The sequence below is a fragment of the Micromys minutus genome, assembly GCF_963924665.1.
Source record: "Micromys minutus genome assembly, chromosome: 24".
NCBI classification, from domain to species: Eukaryota; Metazoa; Chordata; class Mammalia; order Rodentia; family Muridae; genus Micromys; species Micromys minutus.
Genome location: NC_137959.1, coordinates 42,847,823 through 42,863,029, shown reverse-complemented (window position 1 = coordinate 42,863,029; position 15,207 = coordinate 42,847,823). Strand labels below are relative to the sequence as shown.

Below are 15,207 nucleotides of genomic sequence, written 5' to 3'. Positions count from 1 at the left end.
TCTGCCCCACTTTACAGAAAAGGTCTAAAGTGATTTACAGCAGAGACTGAAATTACAGTGAAACCCATTTGGGGGGGAAAATCTATCGTCAACTTATTTTCTCAGACTTCTGGCCAAAAACAAAAAGAAAAGCCCTGAACTGTAAAATCTCTTCGTGTACAATCAGGCAGAGAAAGCCATAAATCTCTACCCTCAGCCAGACAAGGACAAAGGAGGGTCTGCTGCCACCAGATGATTTGAACCACCTCCATGACAAGGACCTCAGCATGCAGAAAGAAGGCCAGCCATTCATGGTGAAGGGGAAAGACGCACGCAGAAAAGGAATGCTTTAATCACAGGTTCTGACCACAGCCCCTGCAAGCTTCTGACACCTGCCTGAGCAGGAGCGCATCCATCTGTGGACTTCCTGAGGCCCCCTCGTCAGACACCCACCCACCCCAGCCAGAGGGGTCCACGTCCTTTCAGAATTCTCTCAGTCACAGAACTGTGAGGCTTGAGCTCAGGCAAGGTGGGGCGCTCAGACTGAGGCTCAGACGGTGATCTGTTGGTTTTCTCTGTAAAATGGTCTCTGGTGTGAGGTACAGATATCTGGGAACATCCGGAAGGTCTGGTCAGGCTGGGGCTCCTCCAGGGCTGGCATCAGGGAGCCAGCCCCGCAGCTCTTGCCCGCCTCCTCCACCAGCTGCCTGGCATACAGCTGTTCCACCTGCAAGGACCATGTGCAAAGTCAGAGTCGAGGTGGAGGGGAATTGGGGCAGGTCCTCAAGAAGAGAACACATAGGCAGTGTTCCTGCACATTGCTAAGAGTGCTCTCCCAGAACTGCTCCAACCTGGCTAACTGAAGCTCAGAACATCACCACCATGTCCACCAGAGTGCCACGGCTCAGACCACAGTCACATAGACTGTAATCTGTCGCTTAGACCTTCAGGCCGCTGGACAAATGGAAATCTTCTGAAGAGGAAGGAACAGAGGGGAAGGGAAGGTAGGAGAGAGCAGAGAGAGGAAGGAAAACACAGATGAAGAGAGTCCCAACATGGGAAGCCATCACAGAGGTGACAAGAGCCCTGTGTGGTCTCGTTCCCGACTCCTGCACTGGTCACACAGGTGGAGCACCCAGCCCTCACTGTCTCTTCTCACCCTGGGGTAAAGTTGGAACCGTGAGAATGAGAGCTAGGATTCCTAGACACACAGACAGACACCACTAGCTCTCACCTGCACCAGGATGAGCTTGGAGCGCAAGGGCGCTGTATCCGGAAACTCCTCCCCAAAGCACAGGACCACCCTGCTGTCGGGTAGTCGGCTCTGGCTGCCATAGAATTGTTGTAGCTCTGAAAGAAACAGAAACCAGGAAACCTCTGAGCTGTGTGTAGTCAGGGCCCAGGGCCGGGGTGCCAAGCTTGGAAAGGAGTCACAAGCTGTTCGGGAAGCACAGGCCGGCCAGGCTTCAAAGGGTCTCCCCAGCCAAACCATTGCCAAAGCCATGCAAGAGTACATTTAGTCTGCCCTGCAGGAGGCTCGAGGAAGGAGGTGGGCGTGGCCTCGAAGATGGGCAGTGAGGTGATTCTGTACTGACCTCGGATGAACTGGTTGGTGTCAAAGACCTGCACCACTTCGTCCCGTTCCAGCTTGTTGGGTCTGCCCTTGCACACCACTGCGTTGCCGCTGCAGAACACGCGGCCCTGGCAGAGCCGCTTCACGAACACACCCTTGCGGTTGCTGTGGAGGAGCACGCCACGCTCCAGGTGCCCAAACAGCTTCCGGGTCACCTGCCTCTGCCGCTCACTGGGGATGGTGTCGGCCGTCGGGAAGCACACAGGCTCCAGACCATCGGACCCATACAGCTTAGGCAGCCCAGGCTGGCTCAGGGATAGACGGCAGCCCTCAAGACAGGTGGTGGTGGCCTGTCCCACCAGCTTACCCCCGTAGTAGAAGCTGATCACCATCTGGGAGAAGGCTGTGGGGGCCAAGAACACAGGGCATTGAGGCCTAGAGGGTGGGGAGCCCCAGTCCCTCCTCCCCAAAGGCTCAGAGTCTTCCTCTTCTAAGCAGTGTTTGCTTGTAATCCCTGAGAGGCAGAGAAAGGCCAACGCCTGAGACTGGCTAGCCAGCCGGTCTCACCTACTTTGTCAGATCCAAGCCAGTGGGAGACCTTGTCTCAAAAAATGAGAAAGACGGTGCCCAAGAAATAATGCCTAAGACTTGCCCTTGGCCTCCACACGTACATATATGTGAACATGAATTCTTATACACATGAATCTATGAACATATGAACATGTATTCTTAGACACATGCATCTGCACACATACGGGCACAGGTATGAAGATGTATTCATGCACACATGTGCACACGTGTGTGTGCACAGAGAAAGAGAGAGAGAGAGAGAGAGAGAGAGAGAGAGAGAGATCTAGGAAGGCCTGGGAACTGCACCAAGTTCAAGACATACAAGTACTGCCAATGCAATTTCTCCTGAGGTGCCCTGTGGCTCTGGTTTCCTAGTCACCCTGGACTTGTTGGCCTCCATTAGAGATGGGAAGAAACACCCACCTGTGAAGGTGTCGACTTTGTCACAAATACTGTGTCCTGGGATCCCCTGGACTCAGATCAAAAGCCTCTGTACAGTCCTACACACAGCCTGTCCTCCAGAAAGATCCACAGCGTACAACCTCACCATCCCTTCTCCCTGTCACCTCAACAGCTGGCTATGAGGATGCAGGTCAAGAGGGGAAGTGTTTGCATCACACATACAAAGCCCTGGGTTTCCTTCTTAGCACCATGATGTGAACAAACCAATCAATAAGATTTAGAGAGAAAGAGAGAGAGTGGGAGAGAGAGAGAGAGAAGCTTCAGTTTGGCACCAACAGACCATGATAATCCCAACCGTCTTTTAGGAGGAATACTTTGAACTTGAGCCATGAGGCTGGAAACTTGCCAGCTCTGTATTTGGCTCTCGTTGACTTTCCTTTGCTTTGGCCTCTGGCTTCCTGTCTACTAGGCGGCACTGATGTCCTCTTACAGGCAAGGACAACAGAATACCAGATAAAGTTACAAAGTGAAAAGGCAAGAAAAGTACAATGCAGAGGATCTAGCAGCCCCTGACTGACAGCCAGCATGGAGCTGGGGCTCCAGTGTGGGGAGCTGGGACACCAGTACAGCCTGGGGCTACAGGGAGGGCACTGGAGAAGTTCTGTAACTGCTGTAAACTGAATTCTCCACATCAGCCTTATGCATCCTAAGCTTCGCCTGACCACCTCAGACCAGTCCAGGCTTCTCTCTGGAAGCCGCGCAAGTCAATAGCTGCCCAAACCCATGGTGTCCTAAAGCTGTGCAGCCACCAGCTGCACCCCGGCCTGAGAGACCCTGTGTGAGTAATCCCAGCATCTCACCCATTTGATCCCGGGCCCACCAATAAAACCACAAAATCAGGGCCAGCACCACTACCAGCACCATAAGCATCAACATTTGCACCATCAGCACCATCACCATCTCCATCACCATCTGCATCACCTTCTGTCCTGAATTCCAGCACTGTCCTGAATTCCACAACTGTGTGACTTGAGGCAAGCGGCTCCACCTCTCTGTGCCTGCTTTTCATCAGCAAGGTAGAGATGGCAAGAGCACCAGCTTTGTGGGGGTCTTTTGTGAGACCACATGAGCCAGGGAAATGGAACAAAATGTGGTCCGTTAATGAGACTCCTGGTGCTACACACTGAAATCTCTGGTCTGCAAGGACTGGGTGCATCCACACATCTGACCCCTGCGGTACATTGCTGGTCACCACAGCCATTTTGCAGGCTGATGAGGTAGAGGTGCAGACCCTGCCAGTCCAGCTGTGTGCTCAGGGAGCCTGGCCTTGCTCCCCATAGCAGGCTGGCTCCAACTCACCCTGAAGAGCTGACATACCAAAAAGGCCTCTTTTCTAGCCTGGTCTAAAGGCCCAAAACACTGGTCATCACAGGGAGGCAGCTACCATGGAATAGCCCTCAAGGCCAAGATTCTGCACAGTGCCGAGGTCTCCCCTACTCCTTGTGGTGCCCCTGCCTCACCCATCTTACCCCGTGTCATCTCTGCAGTCAGGAAGCCCGGCTGCAGCTTATCTACAGAGATAGGGCATGTGAGCTAGGCTCTGGAAGAGCTCGGGGCACCTGCTCCCACAGTGGCTGAGGACACCTCGCTTCCAGCACTTGTGCTGAGACAGCTGTGCAAGACTCAAAGACACTTCCTCCTCAGAGGCTGACTTTACCTCTCACTCAGATGGCCGCAGGTCTGGAACCAGCCAGTGTGACCCAGAATGCATTGGTCAGCAGACTCTCAGGGCCACAGCCCGGGGCTGACAAGGCCAAAGGCTTAGCCCGTGACCCCAGGCCTCCTGTGAGTGAGTTAAGGGGCCTTGAGAGGAGACTTGGAGGCAATGCCTGCGGAAGTTTGTACCAGCATAGTTCTCATCTGCAGTCAGGTCTGAAAGGACCCCACACACAGGGGCTGGCACTAGAGAGAGGGTGTATCACGTATTTGTGGTTTTCTTGGTGAGCCTCTACCTCCGTGATGATTCCCACAGCTTCTCCCTGAGGCCCACTGAGTCTACCATGAAACCAGACAGTATAGTGGCTCGTAGGATGGCACAGAGATGCCAGTAAGGATGGGACACCAGCACCAAATTTCCACTCTGGGGCCTCAGCCACACAATCAAGACCTGTGAAATGGGAGACAACCTATCTCCATAACCCAGAGGAGTTTGAAGGCATGGGGAGAAGAAAAGAGCCCACAAGAGTGTCAGCCTTGACTGGCACCCAAAATCACACTACAAACACTAGCTATCCCTATCAGCACCATTATTACCATGGTTACCAGCATTATCACCATTAATACCATGAGTACCATTACCATGGTTACCAGCATTACCACCATCAGTACCATGCGCACCATCATCATCAGAATCATCAGCGTCATCACTACCATCATCACCATCAGCAGCAGCAGCAGCAGCAGCAGTGGCACCACCACCACCACCACCACCACCATCTTACCATCAGAAACATCACCTGTGGTAATAATCACTTTTTTCTGGAAACACCTTTTGCCTTCAGAAACTGAACTTTTGCCAGGTTCTGCAGCCAGAATAATAATTTGCCTTGAGACCATTTAAAAGTATATCCTTGATCTGTCTACATACTATGGTCTCTGCCTATTTAATCTGCCTTTCAGAGAACCATGTGACCAGCCTTATTCTGCCCCAGCTTTCCCATAAAATCAGCTTTTACAACGCCAGTTAAATGCATAGCTTAAATCTCAAATTAATACTCTCCCATGTCTATGACCCAAAATAGTATCTGTGTGTGTGTGTGTGTTCATGTGCACACATGTGTACACACTATGGTAATCAACCGCCAATAGGTTAAAAGCAACCTCAAACAAAAACAAACACCCCAAAGTTTGGAGCAACATGAGGATATAACATGTCTGCAGCTCTGAGTGCTATTCTCAGCCAGTGGGGAGTCAGCAAAGTAACTTCTTCCCTTGAAAAACTGTTCAAGATCTCTATTTTAAAATTTCCTAGTCCTTTCCCAAACTATGTCTATTGTGCTGTCCCATAAATACAGAGCAAAGCACTTTGTTAGGGACAGACATCAGACATACACAACAGAGAGGCAAAATAACACAGGCCACAGAGAAGATGGCCAGAAGACACTGGGGGTGGGGATTCCAATATAGGCTCCAAGGGGAAGGATCATTTTGTTCATTAAGGCAGCTGTAGAATTTCCTGTCTGTATGGATGTTGTTCCTATCAATAATCAATCTGACAGCCTATGGCTTAGGCAGGAAGTAGGAGGAGGGACATCCGGAAAGGAGAAAGAATTCTGGGCTAGAGCAAGGCACGGGAGACTCACCCAGGAAGATGTGAGGAGACAGACACGTGGTACCTGAGCAAGGTGTCCAGCCACGTGGCAGAATGTAGATTAGAATAGATGGGTTATTTTAAGTGATGATCCAGTCAGAGAAGAGCCTAGCTATATGGCCAATGTGTTTGTAAATATATTTGGAGTCTGAGAGCATGGGGCTGGGAGGAAGAACCAGATCCAACTTCTACAGGCAGCACTGATGCAATCTACATCATCGTGGTCAGCATCGGCACCATCACCAGCATCACCATAGCCATCAGCACCATCAGCACCACCAACATCCGCACCAACATCAGCACCATCAGCATCAGTACAACCGTCTCTATGACTCTCACTACAGGTGCATGGGAGACACTGACCAGCTGTGTCCCTACTAGACCGTGTTAGTAACAGTGCAGCACTCGGATTCTCAAAGCATTTCACATATGGTGAACTTGATGCTCCAAGAAGTCAGGTCCCCACACACAAGGCCAAAGCAATCGAGCAACCTACACTCCATGGTGCACAGCTGCCTCTGAAGACACACTTGGCTGACTATGACCACCTCAGGGAGGTGTTCAGCAAAGCTGGGCCACTTGCCTGCTCCCAAACCACACAGAACAAGGAGGAAGAATCAGTCTTTGGAAGCTACCCCCAGGCCACACTTGTCCATAGGACCCTGCCCATGCCATGGGCTATTTTTAAGCAGAGCCTGTGCCATACCCGCCCAGAGCACCCTGGTACCTGAATGGTGTGTGTCATAGGCGGCATACCCGGTCACCAGCGGCAGGCCTGTAAGCAGAGAACAGAAAGGATATGCCCAGCTGAGATGGTGCTATGAGTAGGGAGGACCCATGTATCCCCGGGGGATGCTGGTGTCAGTGCTGGTGGGCAGATCTCACTCTATGTGATCACTCATGCTCTTAGACACAGAAACCCAAAGATGTTTTGCCAAAGACATCCCTGCAGCACAAGGTCCCTTGCAGGACACTAACACCCAGAGCCTGGAAACCTCACAGTCCTGCAAGGCCAGCCGAGACCTCCAGGCAGCTCCTGTCTTAGCAGGAAAGAAGCAAAGAGGAAACCAAAATGTCTATGAGCCATAAATGTTGCTCACACACTGAGGTAGGGGCCCAGGTGAATGACCCTCTAAGTATATACAGCCTGAGTGTACTGCCCAGATACTAACAAAGCAGTGAATCCTTTATTTCACTTTTTCATCCCACCAGGCAGGTCCTGGCGCCCATTTTATGGATGAGTAAACAGGAGGCACCACCAAGACATGAAACTCCCCAAAATGGGCTTCTAAGCGACTGCCTGCTCCTGACTGAGCTCCCCTCCCAATCCCGAAGCCCTGACTCTCTCTGGCTCTGGGGGTGCACTGATGGTGAGACAGGAAGGAGGCAGGTGGCTGAGAGATGTGGCCTCCCTTGAGTCTTGGGGATGTTGGCAGACTCCCCTCAACTTCCTGAGAGTATGGAGGAGCATGGCCATGCATAACTACCTGTTACCAACCAACCCTTGTGCCTTCCTGAGAAGCTGCATCTCGGCTGTCTCAATCCATGGCTGTGACTCAGGAGCCTTCCACAGGACATGGACCCTAACAGTGGCAAGTACCTCCTACCATAATGGAAAAGCCTAGTGCCAGTGCCAGACACCCACACTGACCTGCATTGGGCTGCTGGACCCACCAGTCAGGGAGGATCTGGCTCCTGCAGGCCTCGGGTGGGGATGGGCTTCTTTTAGTCATACCCATGTATTCATCCACAGAAGGCTGTAGGATCGGGTGACAGAAAGGAGCAGTTGAGTCACGGGTCACCAGGACAGCCTTCCATCCACTCCATGTTTGTAAAACCCAGTATCAGATACGCAACCAAATCCATGACTTTATCTCACGGGATAGAACCTGAGCTTCCCTTAGCAACTCATTAGACCCTAGATGACAATAAACCCACCGGGCTGGCATTCTAACTAGCCTTGGCTACAAAGGAGTTCACTGGCCTTTGGATGCCCAGGAACATGGCACGCCCAGTTTTGGAGCAACCCTCTGGGGTGACACCAAGCCAATCCTACTGTGCTCTGAGAACTTCAACTCAGAGAAACACAGGGGTCTTGGGCCTGCAGTGGTGGATACGTCCCATTAGGAGACATCCTGAAACCTCCTTTGCTTGTGGCCTCATAATCATCCACTGGCTCAGGCAAGTTGGCAACAAAGGCTTATACTGAAAACAAGACAAGGTTCAGGGGACGCAGAACCAAGGCCACCCAGAAGATCACAACGGCCACGTGCCACAGAGCTGGGCAGATTGGGATGCTGATACTGCTGGATGTACTGCTCCACAGCTGCTGGGCTAACAACACTCTTGGTCTTATTTTTATGCTGCCACTGAGCTGGGGATGGAAACCAGGACTTTGTGCTCACGGGGCAAGGGCTCTACCACGGAGCTACATCATTACCAGCCTTTTCCCCCTTCTGTTTTCAAGGCTGAGTCTCATAAAGTTTCCTACCTTGAATTCATTCTGCAGCTAGAGCCTTAAACCCACCTGGCCTCTGCCTCCTGGGTAGTTGAGGTGACAGGGTCTGGGCCACCTGCCATCTAAAGAGACCTCATCTTGCTTACGTGAGCTTAAAGGGTTGTTTCGGCTATGAAAACCCCACCATGTATAGACACTGAAAGAATCCGATAAAGAGGCTAAAAACAGTCACACAAAAAGCCATCTGTTTAACTTAAACAGAGCCTGCGCTGCACCTTCAGTTACAGGCTGCCGACCATGCATGCGAAGGGGGATTATTCTAAGATCTGTGTTTTCTGTGCACTGCTGGGAACGGTCGTGCATGCTAGGTGAGCATCGGACCACAGGCCAGTCTCCACCACAATTAGCGAGTCCGACTGGCCTCAGTCATCCAAACCTATGGCACATTCAGGAATAAAACTTGTGTATTGAAAAGCAAGCCACCTGGTTGCCATGAGGCCCGTGGGATGACCAGAAGCGGTGGAGAAGGTCACATTCTATTCCTAAAGCCAGGCTAAGAAACAAGGCTAAGACTCCGAGGAGTTCTTCAAAGATGCTATTCAACGTGTTTAACTAAGCTTGGAGCTTAGCAAAGCTTTGCTGGCAGCACACAGGAGGACAGGCAGTAAAGAGAGGCTGGCCTGGGGACATAGCTGGGGAGGCCCTCACTCTGTCTCTTTGGGTAGGAGTGTCACTTCTCTGGAGAGCCAGAGGCTCTCAGTGCCTCTGAGGGGCCTGAGACCCCTCCACTCACCTCCTTAATCAGCTCCTCGATCTCTGAACGGCCACACTCCATCTCCGGGACATCAGTCATGCAGCCTGCAGGTGCCACGCCCAGCTTGCCTATGTGAAAGGGGACAGACACCATGACCTAGGGCAGCCCGAACATTGCAACCTTTTCTTAAAATGCTGAACTAAGGAAACGGAGGTGGTGAGAGTCCTCGCTGGTTTTGACCAGCAGCTGCAGGAAGGTTTGGGAAAGGCTCAGCCGTTCCTTCTCATGGCCCGGTCATCTGATCTGCCAAGTCAAAAGGGAGAAGTGGCGGGTGGTGGGGGGTTGTAAACACAGGCTTTTAAAGGACAAGGGCCAGACTTTAGTTTCTTCCTTCTATCTGAACCCCATCCGGTGCATTTTACACCAGGCACTTATGGCCTATATACTGAAGGTAAGTTTGCTCGTCTGGGTGTTTGAAAACACCCAGAGATTTCCTGAAAGGTAGGGAGCCAGGTAGCAGAATCTTTCTGTCCTTTTACATGAATGTGGTGTGTGTGTGTGTGTGTGTGTGTGCTCGTGTGGTGTGTGTATGTGTGTGTGTATGTGTGTGTGTGTGTGTGTGCTCGCTCGCTCATGCGCGTGCACCTGTGTGCCACATGGTAAAGTAACATGTGCCCTGTTTCACAGTCTCCGCTTGCCTCCCAGGGAGCCAATGATTTATCTGTTGGTATCCTGGTCCAGATGGGTTCTGACCCACTATGTATCTCTTCCCTGGTCAGAAATTTGCCTTGGGAGGTTAACCTCCACAGGACTAACAAACCCCCCGCCCCCGCCAGGCTCCCCACTCCCAGGAACCTGTGTGATCTCCCCATTGCTTCATCCAGATGGAGAGATTTATCTAGAATCCATTGCTGGTCAAGCAGAGGGCAAGAGCCCCATCTACCCACCCACATACCCACACATCCACCCACCCACCCAGAGAAGCTGGCAAATCACTCAAGTTCATAGTACAGTACACCAGGACAAGCACTATGCAAATGCTATCTATGTTCCTCTGCCTCTCCTTTACTCCCAACACTGCAGGTGATGGGCCTCCACCCATGCTATAAACAAGTCAGGGTCATTTACCAGGTCAAGCCTGGCTGATCCTGGGGAAGCAGGGCTCTGAAAGAAACTTCCCTATTGCTTCAAATCACTGCGAAGACAAACAAGCCAGGAAGTGGGGTTGTTTTGGCCTTCTAGAAGCAGTACAGGATGAACCAGACCCTGGGAGCCATGAGGCTCTGATGGGGAAGGCTTTCCCTTCTTGACAGATGCTTTTGAGACTTTACTGCTGGAAGAAACCTCAGGAATGATGTTATCCCCATTATCAGTGACACACCGAGGCCATCGGTGAAGTCCCCGCTGCTGGCCTGTCTGACTGGAGAACTGTCACTGGACCTTCATACCCATCGCTGGCTTGCCCACTCCTCCCCAGCCTCCTCTGCAAACTGCTAGAAAGCAAAAGGGAATTCTGCATCGCAGACCTCAGCAGAGACTCACACCCTCCAGGGGAGTTTACACTGAGCTCCAGGGGCTCTGCCAGCTTCCAGCTCTGAGCCATGACCCAGAGTCCTCCACCCTTCCCTGCCTCCACTTGGCCACTCCCCCCACAGGAAGCTGCCACTTGACAGCGCATGGCGTGTGAGGTCAGCAGAGCAGCTCTCCATGTCTGCTTACACAAGAGAGAACAATTTTGGTTAGCTAAAACCAGGCACCCAAACCCTGTGGGTGGCATGCCTGCTCTGACCCTGTGGACTGAGGGCTTCAGGAGCAGAGGGGGGGAAGGTGAGGGAGGGCCCTAGAAGGCTTCCTGGGCCCAGAAGATAGTTACATTTTTGCTCTTCCTCGGGGACAATTCGGTAAACTTTATATGGCTCGGAAATGTCCAGCTGAGACCGGTCAGTCACTTCTTCAAAATCTGGGCTCTTGTTCAAAGCACAGCGTAACCTCGTCTTCCACGTGGCTGGTTCAGCTTTATCCCCCTCCTTAAACTTCCCTTTAAAAACTGCCCAGGCCTGAAGAAAGAGAGAGAAATGGATAAACACAGAGGGACACAAACCACAGAGTTCAACTCGAAGGCCGGCTGCACATCACCCCCTCCCCAGAGACTTTTCTGGCCATCAACCCTTGTCCAAGGTCAGCACCCAGTTGGACTTCAGGAAGACCACTGTATCTAAACAGTTTTGGGGTACGGATCCCCAAAACTCCCAGCAAAGCTGGAATTTGGACCCAGGTTCCCCAGGTTCCCCACATCCCTGGAAGCATCTTTGACAAAGTCCTCTGGCTTGAAGAATCTGGGGGCCTCCGGTCGTGAAGCCCGAAGAAGAAGGTATGAATGGCTTCACCAGCACAGTCAAAGGTTTTCTGTTTTCTCAAATAACACCCCAGGCATGAAAAGGAACACATATGTATTCACCAGTCTCTCTTTTTAATACAAAAAGTTGTTTTTGCATTTTTGCGTGATTCTAGCCACTTAAAATGCAGTGAATTATTTGCCCTGCTAAGTGCCTTCTTTTTTTTTAATTTCTTTTTTTTTTCTTTTTTTTTTTTTTTTTTTTTTTTTTTTTTTTTTTTTTTTTTTTTTTTTTTGACCTGTCCAAAGCTTCTGATCTAAGCAAAGACCAGAAATCTAAGCAGGGGCCCATTTAATACCTGTTTGTAAACATGAAGACCCAGGTTCAAATCCCCAGTACCCACAGAAAAAGATGGAGATGTGTGCCTGTGAGCCCAGTGCTGGGGACATGCTAACAGGATCCACAGAGTGTTCTGGCAGCCAACCTAACCTAATCCCTGAGCTCCGGGCTCAGTGAGCTCTTTTGTCTAAAGAACGCAGGTGGACAGTAATAAACACACACCAGCACGGGCCTCTGGCCTCCAAATGCACACACATAGGCACACGTACACCCACAGGGAACACTCATGTTCAGGGCCAATGCTTTCTGCACTGTTGATGCCAAATTCTGTATCTCTGCTCAGCAAGAAGCTGGAGGAATATTCCTACCCCTGAGCCTGAGTGGTCACTTCCTCTCACATAGCTGCAAACCCTCTTTTAGAATTTTTTTTTTTAAGTAGAGAGTTTCCAGTTCTGGCCCTTATTTTAAATGGCACCACTGGCCACACACTGACTTTCGGGCTGTTGTGAACAGCTGGTGGATTTCAGCAGTGACTTCGGGGCTGGGTTTTCTGGAAGTTTCTGCCTCTTTGCCACCGACACAGTGAAGTCCATCCTACACACTAAGGCTTCCCCCAGCAGTTACCTCTCCCTGGATATAGCAACCCAGAACATCTGTCACGAAAGTGAAGAACCCCCACCCCTAAATCATTGGGTGAACCCACTCCCCAGTGGCACCTGAGGAAGCACAGGGACCGCAGTAGTGTCCTGGTCAGCAGGTGTCTCACAGCACTGCCCAGCTTAGCCCTCCATGATGGGCTCATGCTTCCTCTGGGAGGAAAGACTGGAGGGCTCAGGCATGAAGCCAGACTCCATGGTCAGGAAGCATCCTGAGGCAGCCCTGGGTACCAGCGTGAGCCTACCCTGAGCCTTGCCACATCTGGTCAGAAACCATCTCTAAAGGGCAATCTTGTTTGCACAATCTCTCAGGGCTGAAACTAGAGAGTGGGTGATCCTGGGACCCACAGAGGCACCCACTGCTTAAAATTCTTCTCCGCTGACATTGTGTTGTACCGAGCTTTGAAAATTCACACTGGGGATGTAGCTCAGTTGATAAGGAGGACTTGCCCAGCGTGTATGAGCCCTGGGTTCAATCCTCAGCACCATATAAACCAGGTATGGTGGCCCACACCAGTAACCTGAACCCTTGGGAGGTAGAGGCAGGAGGATCAGAAGGTCAAGGTCACCCTCAGCTGAGTAGCATGTTTGAGATCAGCCTGAACTATGTAAGTTCCAAACTCAAAATGAAGTAAAATAAAAATTCACCCCTATTCCATCCTTCAAGTTCCTCCTCACACAGAGTAAGTGATACATAGGCCTATCTTCAGCAGGGCCCAAGGAATCTCAGCCCCTGCCTGATTGACACAAACTGAGTATCTTTTTCATTCTCCCTCTGTGGTCTACACAGGAAGGAGGCCACAAGATGCTGCCCGTAGACAGCACAGGGCTCTCTGGTGTAATCCCTTTCCCTGGTAGAAAAGCAAGCATATACCTTTTCCTTAGCACCTTCAGTTATTAAAGGTTTTAACTGACTGAGCAAAGCGGGTTTCTTACTTAAACAGACAGCCCCTAAAATGGTTCTATCTGCCCCAGGCCTTATCGTAGGGTTTCTTCAATAGCCAAGTTCTGGCTGGCTGATGATGCAGAGGTACCCACCCCACACAGGACAGCTCAGAGAAGACCCTCTCCGCCCTGTATCTCCCGCCACTCTCCCACCTCCCAATCAAGTAGGCACCCGTTGATCTCCCGCCATTCCTGCCGAGATTGATGTCTCGTTTCAGATTGCCACACAGAGTGACTGCGTAACCAACGGAAACATTGGGAATCTTGCGCATTCTCCTCGGTGCTGTTGAAACGGCTTGTCGGCCGTGAAGAACGTTGCACAAGATGCATAAATCTGGGGCTTTATTTCAGGACTCCTGGTTTGCAGGGAACTAGATCTGCTGTCTCCGGCAACAACTGAGACCCCTGGTCCAGAACTCTGCCCTTTTCCTGAAAGATTCAGCCAAGTACACTGTGCCTTCCTTCCAAGCTCAGTGCCAATGCCAATTCCCATAGGCTTGGTTCAGAGTTATCACTGGAAAGGGGAGACTGTGTCCCCAGAATGCAACCTCCAAGACAGTCTCTGCAGGCCCTGCTCCCCTCTTGAAAACAGTCTTGAGTCTATTTCTGGCCCTCAGCAGTTCAGTGGGTCTCATGGTCCTCATTACCTTCCACCCCAGCCCCAGCTCCCAACAACATACAGAAAACTAAGGGCAGCGGTTTACAACCCCAGCTCTGGGTCAAACCACTAAAGGCTGCAGCTGCTCACAAAGTAGAAGTGTGGGCTGACCATGACCTAGGGCTCTGAAACTCCCCAGAGAGGAATGGAGATGCCCAAATGCCTTAGGAACACTCATAGGTGACTATGACAACCCTCAGGAGATATCTGAGCTTAAGGAAAAATTATCCTAGTTCTCCATACTGTAAAGAGCTAAGACCTTGGACCACCCGGTTCCAAATTCAGGCTCTATCACACAAGAGCTATGAGACCCTGGAGAAGCCACTTCTCTCCGTGGCACTACAGAACACAAACAGGAGCATCACCTGCTGCCCGGGTGAGGCGAGAGGACGCTGGCTCTTAGCCTCGCTGCGTGGCTTGCCCTCGGTGATACCACTTAGTCTTCTCAGAGAGAAACATTAGGCGCAAACTCAGGATGCCCCTCGAACCTGACCCAGAAGCGATTGTGGAGGGCTGTCACCCTCGTAGCTGGTCCCAGCATGCCAAGAAGGACTTACACTTTGAAAGAGCAAAGACTGACGCCTTCCTTAGCACACCGAGCAGAACATGAGAGTTATGCCAAGGCTAGGGGCGCAGAGCAGGCAGGAAAGTCCCTCTTGACCTCATGGAGGGGATGTTCCAGAGGCAGGCATTCCTCCTTGTTTAGGACATTCCTACTCCAGAGCCAGAGGGAAACCAGAAACCAGCGCGTGGGGACGCAGGGAGCTTTACCTTGAAGATGGAAGCATCCACTTCCTGATTGTAATCCTGCTTGCCGGCGTGCTTCCAGGGGATACGGAACATGGTCTTCTCATCATTTTCCCAGATCAGCCCCGGGTACATGTTGCTGTCAATCTGTTCGATCAGCCACTGCCGCAGCCGCCGCCCGCCATTCCGGTCACACATCCTTGGAAAGAAAACATTTGGTATAACAAATGCATCTCTGTGAGTCAGAGCAGTCCCGGAACTGACAGGAAGACCAGACGTCCGTCCACACAAAGGTGCCGGCTTGGGAGACATCTGGGCCAGTGCCATGAGAAATTAATAGTGCCTGGTGGCCCTAATTCCAAATGAAAACTGAAAGGCTGTTCACGGATGTGCCTCACCCATGACTCTGGATGTGGGTCC

At 51.4% G+C, this 15,207-nt stretch overlaps 1 protein-coding gene across 1 annotated transcript; it reads right to left on the bottom strand.

The window, feature by feature from the left end:
- Positions 1-323: 323 nt before the first annotated feature.
- Positions 324-14,985, bottom strand: IRF8 (interferon regulatory factor 8; the record flags this gene model as incomplete). Its single annotated transcript, XM_080936792.1, has 8 exons — positions 324-706; positions 1,214-1,329; positions 1,575-1,955; positions 6,622-6,669; positions 7,546-7,651; positions 9,146-9,234; positions 10,980-11,163; positions 14,812-14,985. The coding sequence occupies 8 exons, from the start codon at positions 14,983-14,985 to the stop codon at positions 530-532; spliced, it is 1,275 nt and encodes a 424-aa protein (XP_080792918.1). The 3' UTR covers positions 324-529.
- Between the last annotated feature and the right edge of the window lie 222 nt (positions 14,986-15,207).